The sequence below is a fragment of the Megalobrama amblycephala genome, linkage group LG23 (genome assembly GCF_018812025.1).
Source record: "Megalobrama amblycephala isolate DHTTF-2021 linkage group LG23, ASM1881202v1, whole genome shotgun sequence".
Taxonomy (NCBI): domain Eukaryota; kingdom Metazoa; phylum Chordata; class Actinopteri; order Cypriniformes; family Xenocyprididae; genus Megalobrama; species Megalobrama amblycephala.
Window position 1 is genome coordinate 5,003,814 of NC_063066.1, and position 25,824 is coordinate 5,029,637.

Sequence of the window (25,824 nt, forward strand, 5' to 3'; positions counted from 1 at the left end):
TACTAAATTCACCATTCTGACATTGAACTACAGTGGCATGAAAAAGTATGTGAACCCCTTGCAGAATCTGTGAAAATGAGAATTATTTTAATAAAATAAGAGGGATAATAAAAAATGCATGTTATTTTTTGTTTAGTACTGTCCTGAGTAAGATATTTTACATAAAAGATGTTTGCATTTAGTTCACAAGACAAAACAATAGCTGAATTTATTAAAATAACCCCATTCATAAGTATGTGAACCATTGATTCTCAATACTGTGTGTGGTTACCTGATGATGGACTCAAACTCAACTATTAAAAAAGGTTCAAACATTCACTGATGCTCCAGAAGGAAACACGATGCATTAAGAACCGAGGGGTGAAAACTTTTGAATTCAAATATCAAGGTAAATTGTACTTAATTTTTCTGCCGGGAAACATGCAAGTATCTTCTGTTGGTTCCAAAGGGCAGTACTAAATGAAAAACAATGATATTTAAACATAATAAGAAAAATTGTGACATCTTCATCCTGTTCAAAAGTTTTCACCCCCCGACTCTTAGTGCATCGTGTTTCCTTCTGGAGCATCATTGAATGTTTGAACCTTTTTTTAATAGTTGAGTTTGAGTCCCTCAGTTGTCCTCAGTATGAAAACACAGATCTCAAAATCCTACAGTCACTGCTGGAAAGGGTTCAAATATGCAAAAATCCTTGAAAACTGATGAATCTGCAGGAGCTGGAGGATTTTTCTGAAGAACAGAGCTCAGTTTAACTGCTCAGGACAAACAAGAGACTCATGAACAACCATCTCAAAACATAAAAACATGGATCATGGTCGTGGATCATCAGGTAACCACACACAGTATTGAGAAACAATGGTTCACATACTTATGAATGGGGTTATTTTAATAAATTCAGCTATTGTTTTGTCTTGTGAACTAAATGCAAACATCTTTTATGTAAAATATCTTACTCAGGACAGTACTAAACAAAAAATAACATGCATTTTTTATTATCCCTCTTATTTTATTAAAATAATTCTCATTTTCACAGATTCTGCAAGGGGTTCACATACTTTTTCATGCCACTGTAGGACGTACAAATCTGAGGAATAGCTTTTGTTAGTGAGGGATGGGGATAAGCAGCTTTATATGAATGTATCTGAATGAACTGACTGTCTTCAGAAAAGTTTCGCATTTTCTTTTCATCCTACCTTCAAATAATGTCTGATACAATGGTGTTTATCAGTGCAATGCTACTTTGTGTTCAGGTGTAACCACTGTATTTCTGTTTTCCATTAAAGTCGGCATGAAAAGAAAGTTGCGAATATCCAATGGAAACAGTTTCTGGATGAAGAAAAATGCAGGGCAGGACTTGATTTTGTCCTTGGGGAATTGATTGGATGGTTGTAGTTTGCTGTGATGACATGATGTGAATGACAGGTTCTGCCCTCGCACCATTAAACACATCATTAAAGGCCTTGTTTACACCTTGTATTAAGATGCATTTTAGTCAATTGGATCAAAAGTAGATGAGGGAGACACATACCTGTTTACACCTGGTGTTTTAATCTGTCTTTTTGTCCACTTTCAACCACTTCTGTCCTGATTTCTTTGAGGGGAGGTTTTATGGGAGGGTAAATGTATGGGTTTTTTCAGATCTTTCGACCTAGTGAACAAAATAAGCTTGCACAATTTACATATGGACGTACCCGGAAGATGACGGAGAGCAGCAGAAAATTTACTTTCCTTTGCATTATTTCTCATTTACTTCAAATTTCATTAGGCCTACTAAAAAATGTTATACCTATACTATAAATATTTTATTTAGCCTACCATACTAAATGTAAACAGCAGTGTCTCTCTCATTGTTACAGAGTGTAATATAATTATATAATACTATTACTAATATAATACTACTTATAATACTACTAATATACTAATATAATACTACTAATATAATACTATTAATTGCAATAGTCTGGTGCAACTTCTCACATCCAAAAAGGTGCATGGAATAAAAAAATTAGTAATTTAGGAACAAAACCAGCAACACTTCTCTCATTGTTACATACATTATTAGTTTTTAACATTTACACAGCTGAGACACAATTGTCCAAGATGCCGTTTGAGCATCGGTAACGTTTAATAGTTGCATCGGACGCGTTTCGGTGGTTTAAATCGACGCTCGTGATTTAAAGTCGAGTGCTTTTACTGTAATTTAAGCAAGCGCGCTCATAATAGAAGCAACGCGGTTGAGAGCGCGGCTCATGGTTGCATAGCAACGACAGACGCCACTGGAGCGAAAGCACTTTGGAAAGAAGGAGAATGCGGCGCGGCCGCTTATGTGACGCGATATGTGAACGGCGACTTTTTCTTTGCATATCAGACCGGTAGCAACTAGTGAATAATAATAATAATAATAATAATAATAATAATAATAATAATTTAGCGGGCCGGATTATGTTTTATTTTTGAGATGAGTTGCGGGCCGGATAGAGGGGAGGGCGGGCCGGCAGTTTGAGACCACTGATCTACACCATAAAAGCAATCCGGTCAAATGTGTTTTTGACTACCTCTGGAAGTGGTTGAAAGGGGACAAGCTCAAAACGTTTTACACCCCATTTATACCTGTATTTAACATCGTCCACTTGTGATCTAATTGACCAAAATGCATCTTAATACCAGTGCCAGAGAAGAGATGCTGCAAAAGGATTTTGACTGGTTTTAAAATGTTTTAAAAGCTGAAATTTGAGGTTTATCATTTTATGAAACGTTTTGGTCTTGTCAAAACTTGTATTATTTGAACTGTAAAGTTGTTTTTACATCATTGCTTTTACAGTTTAGTATGTTAGCATAGACGTTGGTGTTGTTTCAAAACAACATTACTACCTAAACAACATATATTAATGTTAATAATACTATTAATGAGTATTGTTTGTATGAGAATTGATCACCCCCTCTTTCTCATAACCGTCACCTTTTTTGCCAGTTTGGATTTTGCTGCATAATGCTCTGTGTGGATTGGGTGACATTTGGGTCCATCTACACCATTTTTGTTGGAAAATTAAACAGGAAATGAGTTTAGTAGAATATCTTGTCAAAATATTGTTTTGGTTCCCCCAGAGAGTGATTTCACGGCAGAGGCTTGTTGTTTCACATGCCTGGTTTTTAGTTCAGTGGACAATTGCTGGTAAACCAAAAAAAAAAGATATTTAAGTTTCTCAAGCTAATTGTTGGCAAATGTCCATATTCAAAAGTTTTTAAGTGACGTATAAGTCCCAACTGGGCTCTGCTTTGTGATGGGAAGAGTTTTTATTCTTTCCCAGAAACGTTCAGTGGCATGCTAATTAGCCATTGTTAACCACTAAGTAATGCCAGCAGAAAGCAAATAATGTGAAGATTTTCAGATTGTCTCCTACAGAAACATGAACAAAAAAGTCTGATAGTTTGATATTCCTTAAAAGCTGATCGAAGAGCTGCTCGAACACTCCATAACGATGTTCTCACAATTGCAAGGCCTAACAAAACAATGTATTCTCCACACAGGAGTGGTTCTGGCTCAGTAAGATATTAACATTAGTTAGCCTGTTGCATTTCTGTGGAGACAGCATTTGCTTGATCCGAGGAGCACAGTAATTGAAAACACTTGCCTACGACAGAGCAGGAAAAGTCATTGTGTCTTCACCCTCCTTCATGTAAACTGTACACATCTGTGATAGAAGTCAAGCGCTGTCCTACAGTAACAATCTGACAGTCCTTTTTAACTGCTCTCACAGGAATCTATCCATGTGGCATCTTGAAATGAATCAGGTTCAGTAAACTGCATACAGTCTTCACAGTATCTCAGCCGGATGTATTCCACTCAAGGGCCTGCAGTCCCCAGATCAATGTGGTGTCATTCTATTTGTGGCTCTCTCTAACTCCAGGGCAATGTACTATTGATGCCTGTCCAAAATGTGACTCCCAGCAGATCAATAACTTGACCTGTTACTTATATCTGCCATACATTATGGTACAGAAATCAGTTAATTAAGATAAATTGATTTGCACTTCGATGGAAAGTCGCTGGTAAGCCTAATTAGGAAATAATGTTAAATAATATACATATATACAGTACAGTCCAAAAGTTTGGAACCACTAAGATTTTTAATGTTTTTAAAAGAAGTTTCGTCTGCTCACCAAGGCTACATTTATTTAATTAAAAAATACAGTAAAAAACAGTAATATTGTGAAATATTATTACAATTTAAAATAACTGTTTTCTATTTGAATGTATTTCACACAGTAATTTATTCCTGTGATGCAAAGCTGAATTTTCAGCATCATTACTCCAGTCTTCAGTGTCACATGATCCTTCTAATATGCTGATCTGCTGCTCAAGAAACATTTAATGTGTACAATTGTACAAAATATTTGTGTACAATATTTTTTTTCAGGATTATTTGATGAATAGAAAGTTCAAAAGAACAGTGTTTATCTGAAATCTAATCTTTTGTAACATTATAAATGTCTTTACTGCCACTTTTGATTGATTTAATGCATCCTTGCTGAATAAAAGTATTAATTTCTTTAATTTCTTTTCCAAAAAAATAAAAATAAAAATTCTTACTGACCCCAAACTTTTGAACGGCAGTGTATAATGCTACAGAAGCTTTGTATTTCAGATAAATGCTGTTCTTTTGAACTTTCTGTTCATCAAGGAATCCTGAAAAAAAAAAAGTACACAACTGTTTTCAACATTGAAAATAATCATAAATGTTTATTGAGCAGCAGATCAGCATATTAGAATGATTTCTGAAGGATCATGTGACACTGAAGACTGGAGTAACGATGCTGAAAATTCAGCTTTGCATCACAGGAATAAATTACTTTGTCAAATATATTTAAATAGTACACAGTTATTTTAAATTGTAATAATATTTCACAATATTACTGTTTTTTACTGTATTTTTAATTAAATAAATGTAGCCTTGGTGAGCAGACGAAACTTCTTTTAAAAACATTAAAAATCTTAGTGGTTCCAAACTTTTGGACTGTACTATATATATAGATCAAATAAATGCTACCTTACTAAATGCAGTTTTCTTCCATTCAGTTTAATCCATTCTTGCTAAATACAAGTGTTAATTTCTTTTAACAAAAAATATGACTGACCCTAAACTTTTGACTTTTGCTCCATGTCAAAAAATAATAATAATAAGTACATAATTAAGTAAATAAATGTGAATGACATTTTTATGTTTAATTAATATCATTAATTAGATACAATACACTCTATTTATTTATTCAGTATTTATAAGCAACAAAAAGGTGTTTCAGTGTCTATAGAAAAACAAACTTGCAAATGCAATTTTTGAAACGTGGATTTAGTGATATGACAGTTTAAGCATGACCAGGCCCTTGGCATATTGTTACATCATTTATAGATCCCTTAAGATTTTCAGAGACCATATCTGATGTCCAATGTCAGGTTCAGTCATGCAGTAGCTCAGAAGCACACTCTCGCACGTCATGTCAATGAACAGTTGCACTCAATTTAACATAATTATAGGATGCAGTGTCCACGAGTCAGCTGACCCACACAAAGGACTAAGTGTTGCATACTGGCATAGGACAGTGTTTATTTATTGATCGGAGCCACTGATGCCTACTGAGTGGGAACAATGAGGGGGTGGTAGATTTAGAGCTGCTGCGAAGCGTCACAGGGCCTGGAATAACATTTTTATGGGTGGTCCCCTTCTCCCTGGGGCCCAGTAAGAAGCTTAGACCTCAGTGTGCCCCTCTGATGACAAACCTCGATAGATAAACACCATAATGCATAACAGTAAAAAAAAAACATATTACACCCAGCATTCTGGAAAATACAGAATACGGTTCTGAGCTTTGAGTTTCCACACATTGATGATACAATGGTTTCCCACAATGGTGATAATGACTTATCTGTCGCTCGCCTCTAATTGAGTTGTAGGGCACCATTACTGTATTGATGGAATGACATGTAGAGCACTTCCTGTGCATCCCTCAAGCTGGATCTGCAGTAAATGCCTGAAAACCAGTTGTCACGTAACGCTTTGATTGTGGAAAAAGTTATTGGTCTGTTCTGCTGAATGTAATGACAACGAGACATCAGTTTTTAAATACAGGATTTATGCTGTTCCAAGCCGTGAAATCACTATTCTGACAACACGCTCATGTGCGCACAATGTGTAGAAGCACATGCCGAGATTTGTGGGTAAAAAGGGCTTTATTGTTAATCTATCAAGGCTTTCGTTTCATGCACTAAGCCTCACAGATTGATTGTAGCTGCTCCAAATCACATGTGGCACATTTTGAAAATCAAAGCTTAAATACAGGTTCATAATATGGTGAGCAATTACTAGTTAGAGCAAATGAATCAGCTTAAGGACTTATTTGGATCCATTGGGCATCTAAACAGACCCAATCTTTGGTAAAATTGAGGCCTGTCGCTCCATCCTGGAGCCAGAGTTTTCTGACTCTGTCTGACGACAGAGGACTTTGCCTGTGGGCCCTGGTCATAAAAGTGGCTTCTCCCACCTGTTAACTGTCACCAAAATTCATTGCACATTTAAAATGAAAGAGTACTAAATTAAATTGCTAATTCTGCAGCAGTAAGTTGCCTTTTTGACTGTACTTTGTTTTACTAAGTCAAGGGAATATCAAAAAAAAAAAAAAAAAATGACAAGCACACAAAGGATTTGGGGCCCTATTTTTATCTAAACACATGGTCTGAAGTGCATGGTGCAAGTGCACTTAGGGTATTTCCGAATCTACTTTTGCCAGTTTAAGGACGGGAAAAATAGTCAGCGTGCCAGACGCATGGTCCAAAAGCGTTGTCCCCATTCTTTTAATGAGTCATGGGTGTGTTTTGGGCGTAACGGGCAAAAAAAACAATCAGAGTCTCATCTCCTATTCCCTTTAAAAGCCAGTTGCACTCGTGACATGGATTCGCTATTTACATGGTGGAATTTGCAAGTGGAAAAACTGAACGCTTCTCTAGCGAGGAAACGGATCTACTCATGCATGAGGTTAAAGCAGATCATCTACGGGGAAAGCCGGATTCCACCAAAGCATTTTATCTTTATGCACACAATAATAATCTTTTACATTGTAATACTTTTGTTTTTAATATTTGTCATGTTTGTGTGCTGCTGCATGTCCCTGTGTGTGTGTAACAAGCAGAGTGTACGTGCGTTGTGCACCCACATATAGGTGCTTGTTATTTAATTAACAAAACAAATGTTGCTCCATTGACTTTAAAGCAGGTTTTGGTTGGTCAATGGCACAGTTGTTTTCAGTTGCCTCAAAATAGCAACACGCCAACAATGCACCTGAACACATCTCGTTTTTAGACCAGCACGCCTATGGGCGAACGGATGGGCACAAATGCATTTGCTATTTAAACAATGTGGCACAGGACGTGAAAATGATAACTGCGTCGAGCTGAAACTAGCAAAAAACACTTGCGTCGCACGTTGCGGAAGGTGTATGATAGGGCCCTTGATGTTTATTGTGTGTTTTGTTCTTGAATTGACTTGAATGAGTTTTATGCACTTATACAGTTGGTACTTGATGTACTTGGCAGTGCTTGATGGATGATTTTAAGGTAGAAAATTGTAATTTAATATTAGAACAGCCTGTGAAGGGACATCTGGAGGCTGCACAACTGCCTGTAACAAATAGCACTTGTGCACAGTACAGGTTGAATAGGAATGAGAATCATAGCTTTAGTTAATGTCCCTGTTTTAAAAACCAGCATATGCTGGTTAGGTATATTTTGAAGCATGGCAGCTGGTTTATGCTGGTCCTGAACTGGAGCTAGCTGCTTAGGACCAGCACTTGACCAGCATAAACCAGCTCATGACCAGCTGCAATGGAAGTAAAACGTGGAAAAAAGTTGAGTAAAATATTTTGTTTAATGTACAAATAAAAATAATATACACTACTGTTCATACTTTTGGGGTCAGCAAGTTTTAATTTTTAATATTTTTGAGAGCAGATGTGTATATAATACTAAAATACGTAAAGGGTTAGTTCAACCAAAAATGACATTTCTGTCATTAATTTCTGTCACCCTCATGTCATTCAACACCCGTAAGACCTTCGTTCATCTTTGGAACACAAATTAAGATATTTTTGATGAAATCCGTGATTTTTTTTTTTTTTAATCTCCTATAGAAAGCAACATAATTACCGTCATTCAAGGCCAAGAAAAGTAGTAAAAACATTGTTAAAATAGTCAGCGTGACTGCAGTGGTTTTACACGTGAGCAGCATGATGCACACGTGTAATGCTGAGGCAAGAGTCGGACAATAATTAGCCGGCGTTCTGATGTAGAACCTGGAAGCTCTTAATGTAAACAGCATATGAGAATGACACGGAAGAGAAGATATTGTTGAACAAAGTCATTATTTTTATCTTTATTTTAACATTAAGTTGGAATGACTGTAGTCACGTCGACGGTTTAATGATGTCTTTACTACTTTTCTGGACTTTGAATGACGTAATTACGTTGCTTTCTATAGAAGATACAAAACCTGTCGGATTTCTGAAGATGAATGAAGGTCTTATGGGTATGGAACGACAATTAATTTTTGGGCGAACTAACCCTTTAATGTAATAATGCTAAGACATAGAAATAAAAGAACTAATCAAAGAAAGAAGAAATACAGATAAAATAAAAAATACTAATAAATATTCAGACGTGTAGTTCTTCGTCTGTTTTGTTTCATTGTGTTTTGGTTCTGTTTTCCCTGTTCTGGTTTGCCTGAGTTCCCTGTGCTTATTAGTTTCCATAGTTTCCCATACGCACCTGTTCTATTTTCCGTTGATTACCCAGTCTGTGTATTTAAGCCTTCAGTTCATTCAGTTCCTTGTTCTGTCTCGTCTTTATGTGGTTGTTATATTATTACTCCTGAAATCTCCTGCATGTTCTTGTTGGATTATTATTATTATTAAGACTGTTTTTGTTGTTTACTCCTTCGCCGTGCGCTTTATTGCAGCCATTCACCCGTTACATCAGTCTTATTATATTGTAATATTATTGGGATCAAAAAATGACTCCAACAGAATCCTGGGTTGGGTGCACGTAAAACACCATGACACAGCACAGCGTCTAAATTTTATTTTTAACAAGGTTAGGGACAAAAGCAATATATTTAAGGGGCGAGGATGAATAAGCCTGTATTGCACATCCTGTTGGTGAGCCTTTACTGAGCTGCAGCTTCTGGGGTTTTCATGCAGTCGTATTAGAAAAGGCCAGACCAGACGTCTCTATCATCTGAGACACGCCACAGAGAGGCTGTGATTGTGCGACGGCAATGCGTTTCTGGAGGACCCAGATACGAACACTTTCTTGAGCATAGTGATGAATCATCCGCAAATGACTTCACCTCACCAAATACCAGTGCAAATTGCCTGAGAAGAAACCTGTAGATGCCCTATTCACATCAGGATAATACCTTTGGCAGTGAACAGCGGGGATTTGTGATTGAGCAGCAAACTCTTCAGGGAAGGAAGTTTGACACCCTGTTGTTTCCCACCACCCACCCCATCCATTAAAGGCTGTGGACAAGAATGCCTGCCGAATACCTGCCCAGGATGTTTTTTCTTAGAATTTAGACTTAGTTGTCATGGAGACCCACCAAACCGTCACTGCCCAAAAAGTGGCATGACGCAGAAGCAATTTTGCCGTGTTTACCCCTGTCTTGTGGAGCCAAGGACAATATGACACATTAAAGTGATGGCTCACAATTCGGAGAAAAAGGAACAAATAAACAATAGATTTTGTGGCATGACAGCAGGCTCAAAGCCCCCGGGAGCCTAAGGAACAGAATGAGTTCATTTAAATTATTTTTATCCTCTTATTTCAAACCCACATGGTCCAAATTTATACAAGTAATGCAAATATATCACTGCTTCATCATAATGAATAGTCTTTTTTGGTCCGGCATGCAATGTCTTGTTGCAGTTAGGCTTATTGGAAATGTGTCTCTACATTTTCGCAAAACTCTATCTATACATAGTTTATTGCAGTTTCCTGTTGAATTGTAGTTCCTCGAACAGTCCTATGACCTCAAAAAGCTTTTAACATAGCATATGATTTGTAGACTAATACATTTTGACATTTGCACCTCATAATCAGCTCCATATCTTTGGCTTTTCCGATGTAGTAAAGACAGGGCTTTAACTTTTTTGCTCACCGGCCACTGCGGCTAGTGGTTTTCCAAAGTTACTAGCCACTCAGCATTTTCACTGGCCACAATTTTGACACTGATACCATGGGGAAAAACTGCCATATAGGTATTTTTTGTATATTAGGCTGCTGTCACTTTAAGACCTGATGCACGGATCCATTATACTGTACCCATGCGTTTCCTTTCTCAACTGTTTATGTTCACTTCAAACATAACTGACTGTATTTATGTGAGTACTCACCAAGACCAGCATTTTGACATTATTTTGTGTGTATGTGAGTGTTTTAGTGTAATAAGCAGCGAAAAATAACTAAATTTAATACTGAGAGGCGGCTTTATATGCTCCACTTTGGGTGTGAGAACAAAATCTGCGGGAATGAGTAAAATTATGCTCAATACGCACAATCCCACACCAAACTTCAAGCCCGTAACCCCAACAATATTCATCCAGAGCAAATGAAACATGTGAGTGAGGGGAGGCGGGTTTGTGTGTCAGTTCGCTGTTGGAGAGATGAGAGAGAGAGAAAAAGCAGCTGGTATCGTGCATCTATTCAGTGGAAAATGAGTATTGGAAACTTTTCAGATATTTCAGAGTTGATTATGCCTTTTTAAAAAACTATAATTAAAAAATGTATATATTATATATAAAATTCAACCCACCAAAGTGGCTAATAGGAGTGATTGCATTACACGCCACTGCTGAAATCCACCCGCTTTTGGCAGGTTGGTGAGTGTTAATGTCAAGCTAACAAGATAACTAGGTAACAAGACACACCTGGGGAACCAATGAAACAAAAGGACTAAAAAGAGACAGTAAACTAGACACAGGAACAGGAAACTAGAAATTCAACATCATACAATTCCAAACAAACAGAGAACATGAAACACTTCTGTACCAGCCCATGTTGGGATACAAGGAAATGAAAAGGCAGACAAAATGGCCAAGGAAGCACTTAGTTTGTATAATATTAGCATAACAGTTTAAGCAGAAGGAAAGTCTCTGATTCAAAAAGCGTGTGATAAAAGGCAGAAATACTGGGTCTCGTGTCAGAAAGAAAGACATTTCCGTAGAATAAAAAGTAACATAAAACTAAGTAAAATTAGTTCTAATGTAAATATAAAGGAACATATACAAAATTAAGAATGGGTCACACTAAATTTAATGCAACACTTCATATCATGGGCAAACACAACTCAGGTTTATGCATTATATGTCAGGAAATGGAAACCGTACAACATGTTTTGATTAGATGCATTAAATATGAACAGAAAAAAATTAATCTTTTAAGAGAATTGCAAGCCTTTGGTATTACAGAATTCACTTAATGTAATATTTTAAATATCAGACCAGAAACTGGTACAGCAATAATGAAGTTCATGGGAAACAGTGGTTTGAAAATCTTCTATGTATTCCATCTTCGTCACACTCCATCACAGTAGGTGGCAGTATGCACCTTTTCAGTTGGTTTGCAACCTGTCAGTAAATCCACAGAAGAACATGAGTGCTTCTCATTTCCTCAGTCCTCTGTCCTCCAGCACGTGACCCGGAAATGGATCAAATTCAGCCATTTAGAAAGACATCTCAATTCTCAAAATTATGCGCAATACACACAATCTAATTGCACACAGGTTTATACTTCCCTTGCATCCTAAGCAGATGGAGCTAAGACATGAGGAAATGAAGCGAGGAAAGGAAATGAGGATGCACAAATAAGAAATGAGAAGCACCCCATGTAACACTCAAGTCACAATAAAAGAGCTCAGTGACCTGTAGAAGCAGCTAATATGGCACGATTGCTTCAGCAAATGTGTTTTTATCTCACGTTTGCTTTTGTTAACACAATCAGTTAGGTTTAGAGTTGGTGCCACTTTATTTGCAAAGACGATTGCACATTAAAGTTTTAGCGCCACACACCAGACATTCAATTTACGAACTGTCGAGATACAGACAACAACCTATGGAATAAAATATTGTCAGATTCATGTTCATGTTTTAGATGAAACTGAACATGCCTTTAGCACCACTCACTTGACATTTTGTTGCGAAACTTGAAAGAAGTAACGTCATATGATTTTGTGGAAATGTAGCCACAGGCATGCATTTCCAATGAGCCTCGGTTGTCTGTTTCCCTTAGAGGCGGTTTACATATCAATGTGCTAACGTGTTCTTGTACCGTGTGCGCAAGTGGAAGGATCATGCAAAAATGAAATTCCGTCATGCCATGAGTTTGATTGCACCCATGGCACATGATCATCCGAGAAATGCATCTGTGATTGCAACACTGTCAAATATCATCATTTTAGAGATCATTTTGGACCATTTTGGGAGGGGTGTTCTTTGGACAGCACAGTGTGTTGCATCAGATGGAGAACACCAGGGTCCTAAAGTTCTAAACCCTAAAGACCAGGTCCAGGATTAATAGAGACACTTTACTCAGAAGAGGGCCACTTATGAGACTGCGTGGAACAACTGCTAATGAGCACTGTGCACTTTCCATTTGAGCTTTAACTAGACGTTTAATAGTCTTCAACAGCCAATTCGCACAAAGCGCTAGAGGTTAAAGCGTGTGGTATACTGGCAATAGCTCACGCAATTCACTAGATAACTCAAGAGGTGACATGTCATTTCACAAGGAGGAAATTGCATCACAGCAGGAATTTCCCCCGCATTTAGTGAGTATAACAAAATGTTATACTTTGTTATCTGTTTGTTCCTATTTGTTCCTGAAGTGGATGGAGTAAACTTTGGCCAGCGTCTATAAATCAGAGTGAACTTTTGTGGAAAGTGGAGTTAGAGACAGGAAGCAACACAAATCATTACAAGGCAATCCTTTTTTTACTGTATAGATAGTGCTTTCTATGGAAGCTTGTTTCCGCCATGAAATAAAAATATAAAAGGTAATTGTGACTTTTTATCTCACAATTTTTACTTTTTTTCTCAGAATCGCAAGATATAAACTCAGAATTGTGTTATATAAAGTCAGAATTGTGAGATATAAAGTCAGAATTGCAAGTTATAGTCAGAATTGAGTGATATAAACACACAATTGCAAGTTATAAACTCAGAATTGCGATTTACAAAGTCAGAATTGTGTGATGTAAAGTCAGAATTGAGTGAAATAAACTCACAATTGCAAGTTATAAACTCAGAATTGTGATTTTTCATGCAATTCTGACTTTATAACTCACAATTCTGACTTTACAACTTGCAATTGTGAGTTATAAAGTCAGAATTGCGATTTACAAACTCACAATTGCAAGTTATAAACTCAGAATTGCAAGTTATAAAGTCAGAATTGTGTGATATAAAGTCAGAATTGTGTGATATAAAGTCAGATTTGCGAGTTATAGTCAGAATTGCGAGTTATAAAGTCAGAATTGTGAGTTATAAAGTCAGAATTGTGAGATATAAAGTCAGAATTGTGTGATATAAAGTAAGAATTGTGAGTTATAAAGTCAGAATTGTGTGATATAAAGTCAGAATTGTGAGTTATAAAGTCAGAGTTGTGAGATATAAAGTCAGAATTGTGATTTTTCATGCAATTCTGACTTTATAACTCACAATTCTGACTTTATAACTTGCAATTGTGAGTTATAAAGTCAGAATTGCGATTTACAAACTCACAATTGCAAGTTATAAACTCAGAATTGCAAGTTATAAAGTCAGAATTGTGTGATATAAAGTCAGAATTGTGATATAAAGTCAGAATTGTGAGTTATAAAGTCAGAATTGCGAGATATAAACTCAGATTTGCGAGTTATAGTCAGAATTGCGAGTTATAAAGTCAGAATTGTGAGTTATAAAGTCAGAATTGTGAGTTATAAAGTCAGAATTGTGAGATATAAAGTCAGAATTGTGTGATATAAAGTCAGAATTGTGAGTTATAAAGTCAGAATTGTGAGATATAAAGTCAGAATTGCGAGTTATAAAGTCAGAGTTGTGTGATATAAAGTCAGAATTGTGATATAAAGTCAGAATTGTGAGTTATAAAGTCAGAATTGCGTGATATAAACTCAGATTTGCGAGTTATAGTCAGAATTGCGAGTTATAAAGTCAGAATTGTGAGTTATAAAGTCAGAATTGTGAGTTATAAAGTCAGAATTGTGAGATATAAAGTCAGAATTGTGTGATATAAAGTCAGAATTGTGAGTTATAAAGTCAGAATTGTGAGATATAAAGTCAGAATTGCGAGTTATAAAGTCAGAGTTGTGTGACAAATTCAGAATTGCAAGTTATAAAGTCAGAATTGTGTGATATAAACTCAGAATTGCAAGTTATAAACTCAGAATTGCGTGATATAAACTTAGAATTGCGAGTTATAAAGTCAGAATTGCGAGATATAGTCAGAATTTCGAGATATAAAGTCAGAATTGCGAGTTATAGTCAGAATTTCGAGATATAAAGTCAGAATTGCGAGTTATAGTCAGAATTGCGAGTTATAGTCAGAATTGCGAGATATAAAGTCAGAATTTCAAGATATAAAGTCAGAATTGCGAGATATAAAGTCAGAAATGCGAAATATAAAGTCAGAATTGCATGATATAAAGTCAGAATTGCGAGATATAGTCAGAATTGCGAGATATAAAGTCAGAATTGCGAGTTATAGTCAGAATTGCGAGATATAAAGTCAGAAATGCGAGTTATAGTCAGAATTGCAAGATATAAAGTCAGAAATGCGAAATATAAAGTCAGAATTGCATGATATAAAGTCAGAATTGCGAGATATAGTCAGAATTTCGAGATATAAAGTCAGAATTATATATAACTTTCCTATAGTTTTTTTCACGATTATAAAGTTCAAATTCTTTCTCAACTATATGTTGTCGATTGTACTAGAAGTACAATATGCCTTTAATATCCTGCTGGAGCAGGAGCAAAGGTTGCATTTATAACTTCCTTGATGACTGATTCATTCCATCACAGTCTCATTAAAACGTCAGGTAGGGAATTACTGTGCAATAGAGCCTCATTGTGGATAAGTAGACCTGCAGTCAAGTGACAATATACAGCCACTTGGAATACTTGTCTACAATAGTAATCAAGATGATTACAATGTATTACACATGTTCTTACTCTTATTACTTCTGAGATTTAATTCTTTGAAACTGCTGGATTCTCTGTGGTTCAGAAACATTTAATTAAGCAATAAGTTAAAAGTGGCCATTCTGTATTGTTTGTATATATATATATATATATATATATATATATATATATATATATATATATATATATATACATAAAAATAACATTTTGCTATGGATTCTGCTGCAAATGGTAAATGGTAACTGTCTCAATGTAGTGGATTTTAACATGACTGGAACACTGTATTTACCGATCAGGACCAAAGCCAGAAACCAGAGTTATCCATTTTATAATTTCAGCAATTTAACTGCCCACTTAACAAAGTATTTAAATGTTAAATGAGCACCGCAAATGAATTGTCCCCGTTGATGAAACAAACACAATTTGTGTAGTCAAAATGGTGTGATTAACCCACACAATTAACCCGCAGGACCACCATTTTGTAGGCTATAGTGTGCTTAGTCATTGCTACCAGAATAATTTTCTCATTATTGCAAAGCAGTACAGAGTCTGACACCAATTTACCTGATATAAAAGTTTTGGAAAGGCCATCAGTATGACCTTACTGAAGACCTAAAGTTAACTTTTTGAAATCATTATAAGTGAGACCTTAAAACACCTAGGACACTTAATATTTTATACCTTATCTAGATTATTTCTTACAAAAAAAAAAAAAAAAGGATGAGAATAACATGTGAAATTGTTCATCTTAAAGGGTTAGTTCAACCAAAAATGAAAATTCTGTCATTATTACTCACCCTCATGTCGTTCAACACCTGTAAAGACTTTTGTTCATCTTCAGAACACAAATGAAGATATTTTTAATGAAATCTGGGAGCTTTCTGTCCCTCTATAGACAGCCTACTCAATTGACACTTTCAAGCCCAAGAAAGGTGGTAAAGACATCATTAAAATAATCCATGTGACTCCAGTGGTTTAACCTCAGTTTTATGAAGTGACTCAAGTGCTTTGTTTGCACAAAAAACATAATTTACCACTTTATTTACAAAATATTAACCTTGTGCATTCACGAAACAATGACTGCATGCATCATGGTGCTCTCGTGAACGCACACTGGAGATTAATATTTTATAAATAAAATGGTAAATTGGCTGTCAATGGAAGCACAGAAAGCTCTCAGATTTCATTAAAAATATTTTAATTTGTGTTCTGAAGATGAATGAAGGTCTTACGGGTGTGGAACGACATGAGGGTGAGTAATTAATGACAGAAATTTCACTTTTTGGTGAACTAACACTTTAAACACTTTTTTATATAATTTTTCTTTTTATATTCATCTCAAAAGAAAATACTTTGGGTTTCACATAAAGAAAATCTATGATAATTAAGTTTTTGATTCAGACTACATCGACTTATCCCCATCTGCGAGAGCCATTAATACTGTGATTTCCTCATAATTAATATGTTTGTGCAAAGTGCAGGCGTCGCATGCCCTCACTTCAAATCAATGTGTTACACCAAAAGTGCTGACAGATCTGGTGTCGGCTGTCCAGATCAAATCGGCCTTATTGAGGGGATGGATTGTGAGATTTGTCATCCCATTTTTTTCATGTCATATTCATTCTCAGAGGCAGAAAGCATGTTTGTCGTTGTACGGGGATCAAAGCCAGAGGCTTCTGGCTGCATTGATGTGTGTAAAGACTAAAGAGAGCCTCCAATCTGGCAGCTCAGACCACCTGTTAAGGTTATGGATTCATTTCACAGGATGTGACTTTTATGAGCCAGGGAGAGGCTTCATAAGACTGAATAATGATGTTTTACATCAAGCAGTCTAATGGACTGTGACAGTGAGTCATACAACAACATAAACAGTGAGTGACTGTAACTTTGACCAAGGGATCAGTAATTCAGCCACTAAAGTGCCACAGTTTGTCATTTTCTCTTTGATAAGACTGATAGCAACTTAACAAATCTGTGCACTGTGAAAAGTATTTTTTAGATGCTGTAGATAAAGCCCGTTCAATTTTTTGCATTTGTTGTATTCAAAATCCATCATCTATTATTATTGCCTGTATATTATCACTCTCTGCCAATCAAATGTATAAAGAACAGCATTTGTGTAAAGATCATAGTTAACAGAAGCTAACAGATATGGACATTTGATTTCATTAAAAATGTAAGTCAACTGTTTTTCTGTTTTTTACAGAACAATCTTTATGTAAAAGACAAGACCAGATGCTTTCAAGAATTTCAGGAAGACAAAACAAGTTAGGATGTGTTATCCCAGAGTGGTCAACCAAATTTTCATTACTGGAACATGGACTACAGATACCAGTAAATGGCAATAAATGTGATGACGATAATCTGTTTAACAGCTGCTCTAAATCCCAGAGCTCAACAACATCTTCACCCAGCTGATAATAGCTAAAACATCAAGACTTCTTCAGCCAATGACCACATTCTTGCCCAAAACTTAGCATGTGCAGATATGCATGGACGACTTTTCCAGGAAGAAATATTGACGTGGAAAGCTGCTGGATGACGACCACTCTAATAAAATCAATCTCTCATCCTCATATGAGATTGACTCTTGCCCTTCAACCGACTGAACTGTAGAAAGGAGTCCCAATGTATATTTCAACATCTAGATAATTTTAACAACATCTGAGACAAAGACAAAAACACAACTGTGCTGCTTCTTCTGTTTGTTTAAGATTGACTTCCCTAAACAACTTCTTCTTTTTTTTTTAAAAGTTAATTGCAAATTTACAAGACAAGGAAAATCCTAGCATCACAATCGTCAAAACAAAACAAAACAAAACAAAACAAAACAAAACAAAACAAAACAAAACAAAACAAAACAAAACAAAACAAAAACAAAAACAAAGCTAAAACAGAACAAAAACAGTAAAAAAAAGAACAAAAACCGTAAAACTAAACTAAAAACAGAACAAAAACAGTGAAACTAATCAAAAACAGAACAAAAACAATAAAACTAAACTAAAAAGAAAAAAAAAACAGTAGAACTAAACTAAAAACAGAACAAAAAACAGCAAAACTAAACTACAAAACAGAAAAAAACGGTAAAAAAATAAACTAAAAAAGAACAAAAACAGTAAAACAGAACAAAAACAGTAAAACTAAACTTTAAAAAAGTACAAAAACAGTAAAATTAAACAAAAAAAAACAGTAAAAGTATACTTTGAAAAAGTACAAAAACAGTAAAACTAAACTTTGAAAAAGTACAAAAAACAGTAAAACTAAACTAAAAACAAAACAGTAAAATTAAACTAAAACAACAAAAACAGTAAAACTAAACTAAAAAAGAACAAAAACAATAAAACTAAACTTTGAAAAAGTACAAAAACAGTAAAACTAAACTACAAACAAAACAGTAAAATTAAACAAACAACAAAAACAGTAAAACTAAACTAAAAACAAAACAAAAACAGTAAAATTAAACTAAAAAAGAACAAAAACAGTAAAACTTAACTAAACAAAAACAGCAAAACTAAACTAAAAAAAGAACAAAAACGTTAAAACTAAACTTTAAAAAAGTACAAAAACAGTAAAACTAAACTAAAAACAAAACTAAACTAAAATAGTAAAACTAAACTAAAAAAGAACAAAAAAAGTAAAACTAAACTTTAAAAAAGTTTTAAACAGTAAAACTATACTAAAAAAGAACAAAAACAGTAAAACTAAACTAAAAAAAGCTGCATGTAAACAGGATCAGAAACTGGAAGATTCAAATTGCTCTTGCAAAGATTACAATTATGAACTGGTGCAACACTCACTCTTACAGCACTCTAACTTTATTAATTTAAAAACATGACGTTTCGGACGTCCAAGGCCTTCATCAGATGGAGAAAGACTGACTGACTCTAATTTTCAGCAGTTTATTTTATATAATTTCTCTCGGCGCTCTCACTCTCAGCAGCTGTTGCGCTCAAGCCAGTGCCAAGAGCATGCCAGCTGGAGAACTCAGCGGTCACATGAGACTCTCGGTGCGAGTCCTCCTACTGCTGCTGGCCACGGACTTCTTCAGAGTGAGAGAGACAAGGGGACAGAACGGGAACTCGGATTTGCCCATATTGAACTGTGAGGTCCTAACACAGACAGACGGCGGGAAATCCCATTGGGAAGATGGGAGAGCTGGCCTTGAACTGGCCAAACAAAACTAGTTCATCCGCTGGCCCTCAATGAGGAGATAAACAGAATAATTGGCAGAGGGGTGGTCACCTGGCATCTGCCATCATGAGCTCACCCAGACTGCCTGAACAGTCAATGGCTTCATCTTAAATTGCTCTAGAGGGAACAGGCCAGATTATTGACCTCTGTGCCAGTCGAACAGAGGTCGCAGTGGGTCTCTGCTCTGCAGCACATTCAGTCATATATGCAGCAGTACATGTTCCTATTATCTTAATATATTTGATAAAATATTACACACAATATTTAAAGATATCATATTATGTATGATTATATATTTATATATATATACCATATATTTCTGAATTTATATCTCTAATTGAAATGTTTCAAACCCATTTTTGTTATATATCTTTAACTAACAATAAATGTCCTCAATGCATCCTACAGGAAGTGGCAAACACTTTAATAATAAGGTTTTATTAGTTAACATGAACTAACAATGAACAATACTTCTACAGCATTTAAAATCTCAACATTTACTAATAAATTTTTAAGATCAAAAGTTGTACCTTTTCTATTAAGTAAAATTCACAAAGATTAATAAATGCTGTATTCTATATTAATTCATTATTAGTTCATGTTATTATCTAATGTAGCAAATGAGACATTATTGTAAAGTGCTATGCCGCATGATCAACACTACAGGCATCAGTAAGTATAAGCATTAGCAATAAATTTGATTAATTTTGTGATGTTTTGTGATTTCTTTGATTTATCTCAAAACGTTTTATTTTATTTATTTTTAATTATTTTTAATTATTTATTTTTGGTCTAGGGGTATGATTCTCGCATATCCCGGACGAGCCCCCAATTGTTATGTTTATTTATTTTAATTATTTCACAAACTTTTCAGACCCTTTGTTTTCACATGTTGCTATGTTGCAGGAAAAAAAACGTTTGGTTACACTTTATTTTATGGTGTCCTTGTTACAGTGTAATTATACACTTAATTACTGAGTAATAAAAATTGACTACATTAACTTACTATAGGATTAGGATTTGGTTTACTGTTAATTGCATGTAATTATGCATAATTTACTGTTATTACTACAGTAAGTACTGTACATTCACATCAATCTACACTATAACCCATAATGACAAAGCAAATCCCAGATTTTTGATAACTTTGCAAATTTATTTTATAATATAAAACACCCCCATATCATCCAAGATGTTTATGTCTTTCTTTCTTCAGTTGAAAGGAAATTAAGGTTTTTGAGGAAAACATTCCAGAATTTTTCTCCATATAGTGGACTTCACTGGGGTTCAACGGATTGAAGGTCCAAATGTCAGTTTCAGTGCAGCTTCAAAGAGCTCTACATGATCCTAGACGAGGAATAAGAGTCTTATCTAGAGAAACCATTGGTCATTTTCTAAAAATAATAAAAATTATATACTTTTTAACCACAAATGCTCATCTTGCACTCCCTCTGTGATGCTTCATGCATTACATAATAACGTTGGAAAGATCACGCGTGACACAGGCAGAAGTACCGCAGTAGGGCGAAAAAAATCCATCTCATTTTCTCCTCCAACTTCAAAATCATCCAACATCATAGTTTTAATGTTTTTTTTTTTTTTTTGTAAAGGCCGTTTGACTTTGCATGTTTGCTTTGTGAACACTTGCTTGGTTCTTCTGTCTACATCATGCGTGACCTTTCCAACATGATTACGTAATGTGTAGCGCATCACAGAGCAGTGCAAGACAAGCATTTGTGGTTAAAAAAGTATATACATTTTTTATTTTTTAAGAAAATGACCAATCGTTTTGCTAGATAAGACCCTTATTCCTCATCTGGGATTGTGTAGAGCTCTTTGAAGCTGAACTGAAACTGACATTTGGACCTTCAACCCATTGAACCCTGTTGGAAGTCCATAATATGGAGTTTTCCTCAAAAACCTTTATTTCTTTTCGACTGAATAAAGAAAGACATAAACATCTTGGATGGCATGGGGGTGAGTAAATTATCAGGAAATTTTAATTCTGAAATCCTTTAATAATCCTTTAATATTCAGCCCCTTTCCTCAGTACTTTCCACAGTTGATGCATCTTAAGCAGCAATAACTCAAGTCTATGCGAGAAGCTTCACACTCCTCAATATGGGGATTTTCTGATAGTGTAGGGTGTCAGTTTGAAATGAATGAAATTCAATCTGACACCCTCAGCTAATTCTCAATTGCTCACGGAGCGTAGCTAACTTTAGCTTTTTATTTCCATTTCTGTCTAGTTTGGCATGCTGTTCATTTCTGTGCCATCGTATATTTTAAGTTGCTGAGTTTGAGCAGAGTATATTTATGAAAGTCTGACATATCCTTTCATAGAAACACTTCCTTAAATTGCAACACAAGCATATTCATACATTTTTTAAGTGACAGAGTTCAAAAGGTGACCCAGCAGGCCAGCAGTCTGCAGCACTGCAATATACCGAGCAGTTTTTGTTACAAAGAGCCCCATAGACATTTTTTGCATAAAATACAAAAAGTAACAAGAAAATTACGTGCTTGTAATTTGAAGAGAAACTCTCCTAAGAAAATAAATGATGGTCTTGCTGTAAAGCCACAAAGCAAAGAGTCTAAAGCAGACGTCGGTGTTCTTCCAATTATGTAGATTCAGCATTCAGCAGGAAATGAATAGATGCCAATAAACTTTCAGAGCTTTATGTCTATGCAAATGTATTTACAGCAATGCATACAGAATCCCACATCTTTACATTTATTCCAAGAACTGTTGAATACTGAGTTGAGAACTACTGGAACTACTTTTCTCTTTACCTTTTTCATAGCTTATGTAATATTTCAAGAATGTTTCTTATTGATTGGAGGAAATGAGGCACAGGGAAGAGCTTTCATATGAATAAACGTGGAATGAGCTTAAATGGAGATGGCAGATGCTTTCACTTATGCCCTGAGGTGGGAAATTTAAGCTGCTGAACTGATGACCGATAATTAATGGCACAATTACACTTCATTAAAGCGATGAGATTCACAGCAAATAAGAGTCCAATCAATACAGAGACAGTTCTTTAGGAACACACTGTTTATTACAGCAATAAGGGCTCATTTTTCATTGTCATATTAGTCATGATCAGGGGTGGAGTGAGGGGGTTGCTTGTGGGGCTCCAGCCATGAATGTTTTATCAAAAGCCCCAAACCTTTTAGGTTTCTTAACAGTTCAATACTGCTTTTCTGCAGTATCACACTGCAAAAAATGCTGTTCTTACTTAGATTTTTTGTCTTGTTTCCAGTCCAAATATCTAACAATTCTTAGATCAAGAAGCATTTTCTTGCCAAGTAAAAATTATTTTCTTGTTTTTAGGAAAAATAAGTCAAAATTAAGTGAGTTTTTCCTTAAAACAAGCAAAATAATCTGCCGGTGGGGTAAGCAAAATAATCTTATATCAAACCAAAAATAAGATATATAATCTTGTTTTCAGTTTGGATTAAGATTATTTTGCTTACATTGAAAATGTCCCCATACCTAGATTTGGGCTAAGCCCTGAATGTTTACAATGTCCCTGGTTATGATTGTGGACAAACAAATTCTATAACTCTGTGATTTTGTGTACTACAGCTGTTGTCATACAAATTATTGTTGACACTTTTTATGATGCATGTAGGTATTTAGGTGTAATGCTGCAGTGTAATACATTATATTTGATTCATAATATAAAAAATGGCCTACAAGGTTAAAATCATTGAGTCATTCATTCAACCTGTTCGGTGAAAAGCGATGATTCATTCATGAATTAAATACCACAATACAAAGGGGATATGGTTAGTTCTGCTTTGATTTCATTTGGAAATATTTACATTAGCAGAAAAAAATGCACAGAACTGGTAATACTGAGTCCAAAATGTCTATTACTCCATATTAGCCTAACTATTAGCACTTTGGCTTGTGTGATATTCCTTAAATATATGTGGTTAGAATTATTTATTTTCAGGAACATTGAACTGATTGAAAAACACAATATGTTGTGATAGTTTCATCCTTACATCCACTGTTATACAATATTTCACGAGTTCACACTTATAAATAAGTCAGAGTAAATGCATATTTGGTGTGCTCTCCAAAGAGAGGGCTCTGAGCACGGTATTTGGCCTGAACCCAGAGTAATCCCTCCTATTCCTGGCTGTGATAGGAACCAGCCAAGAGTGAGGAGTCGGTGGTGGAGGGATGCTGAAAACTGTCAAGGAACACAGGTGAGTCGACTGTGTAGCCTATAGGCCTATATAGACCTACTCTCATGCTGATATAGGATTGGACGTGTTAATTGCTGATGACATATTGATTGGATATATCCTATACACGTGCGCCTCCCGAACTTTGCTAATGAAACATTGGCTGCATCCGAAAACTTAGGCAGTTGCCTCGCTGCCCTATCAGGCAATGACTTTGTTAGCATTTGCGCATGAAGGCACCTCATGAAATTGATTTCGGACAGACTTCTGCGGCAGTGTAACGGTTTAATTATCTACAGCAAAATAGCTTTGGTGATAACTAATCAAATATAAAAGTACTAGTAATTTCTCATTAGAAATGACATGAAAAGTGTGAAAACAAGGTCAAAAACATTCATTTACACACAAACTGACCACCAACCACAACTTTCAGACGCCATCTTTACTAACTCAACTGTCACAGAATGGAAAGCATGGGATTGTAGGATATCAAAGACAACGAAGGATACATCTATGCTGCCTTCAAAAATCGATCAGATGAAGGTATCTCAGGAGACAGGAAAAGCGAAGCTAATTTGGATTAGGACTTGCCTTGATGCCTTCCTACCTTGGCATGTGTCCTCCGAAGGCAGCATTTTCCAGTTTTCAGATGCAGCCATCATGTTGATATGCAGCATTCCAGACGAGGTTGGAGGTGGGAATATCCCAAATTAAATGTCCCACTTTAGAACTTGGTGAGCTCCAGGCAATCAGACGTCACGTTCACATGTTGACCACATGATGCCGCCACAACACAACGAGAGAATGTCGTGTTTTTGTGTAAACTATGGCAAAAACAGAATAAAAACAACATAAAATCGCTGATGAAAAGCAAAAACAAAGGTATTATTACATAAACTTAATGTCTAATAATATTACGGTTTGTTTTTACGTTTATGCTCATTGGAAGCAGGACTTGCCGCCATCTTGGAAGTGACGTGAAATGGCGTCTCGCTGAGGTATGTGTTGATCGATGTACACCGATTTCACAGGTCGAATGTCCGACATTGAATGGCTCAAGAACGAGGTGGGAAAACCAAAGATGTTCACTGTATACCAAGAGCAGGGACACATTTGTGTGCAATTTGTTTTGAGATTTCAATGGAACAAATAGGGTCGCCGCAACGGTTAGCTATAGATTAAGCGCTTATCTGTGCACGAGCCACCGCCATTGATAACAGCGGGAACGAGCACTCAGCGTGATTTCAAAAACAGTGGTGGGGACAATATCACCTCAGGCAAAAAGTGGTGGGGACATGTCCCACCTGTAAAAATATATGCATGCTTTAAAGTAGGCTAAGTGTTGCCAAAAATATTTACATAATTGCTAAATAATTATGTTACAAATTAAATTACAATAAAAAATGCTTATCTGTAGTGCCTTGAATTTTAACACAGGTTGTGTATTTTCATAGGCTTCGTCCTTTGTCAAAATCCCGATGAAAGAACAGACAGCTGCTGTCTCCTGTGCCATCCTCACACCTGCGAATGTCATTGAGATGCTCCATGTCCTTTGAGACATCCTTTCTCTCTGGCTGCTTTGGAGATGTGACAAAAATAAAATATTTTTGACAGGACAGACAAACTGGCCATTGAATCTAAAGGCATCATAAACTGCAGATGTGCTGCCATGCGCATTTCTCACGCCAAACTTTCAGAGCACCCATATAAAAAATTACCTGTCAACAGCTGCATAAAACACTGGACTTTTAGTACATTTTCATCTGTGTTATACCATAAATCTGGGAGTTGGAGGTTTCTCAGCACTTATATGTCAGTATTTTCAAAGTTAAGGCAATAGTTCACCCAAAGATAAAAATGTTTGACATCATTTATATATATATATATATATATATATATATATATATATATATATATATATATATATATATATACACACACACACACACACACAGGTTTGTTTGGCTATCAAAGTGAGGACATTCCATAGGCGTAAAGGTTTTTATACTGTACAAACTGTATATTCTCTCCCCCTACACTACCCCATTTATCCCCATACTATTGTTTAGTATGTTTTTAAAGCTATTTTAAATTTCCCATTTCATGTTTATGTCGAAATACCAGTGTAATACCCATGTCATTATACAAATTTGTGTCCTCATAAATCACAAAAACATGCACACACACACA

At 35.6% G+C, this 25,824-nt stretch overlaps 1 protein-coding gene across 1 annotated transcript in view; it reads right to left on the reverse strand.

Moving 5' to 3' along the window:
- The window catches only part of LOC125258749 (5-hydroxytryptamine receptor 4-like), a 209,375-nt gene extending 185,001 nt beyond the window's left edge, over positions 1-24,374 (reverse strand). Inside the window, exon 1 of the mRNA XM_048175761.1 lies at positions 24,242-24,374. Coding sequence (XP_048031718.1) covers positions 24,242-24,311 — 70 coding nt within the window. The 5' untranslated portion in view covers positions 24,312-24,374. The remainder of the gene's footprint in view (positions 1-24,241) is intronic.
- Between the last annotated feature and the right edge of the window lie 1,450 nt (positions 24,375-25,824).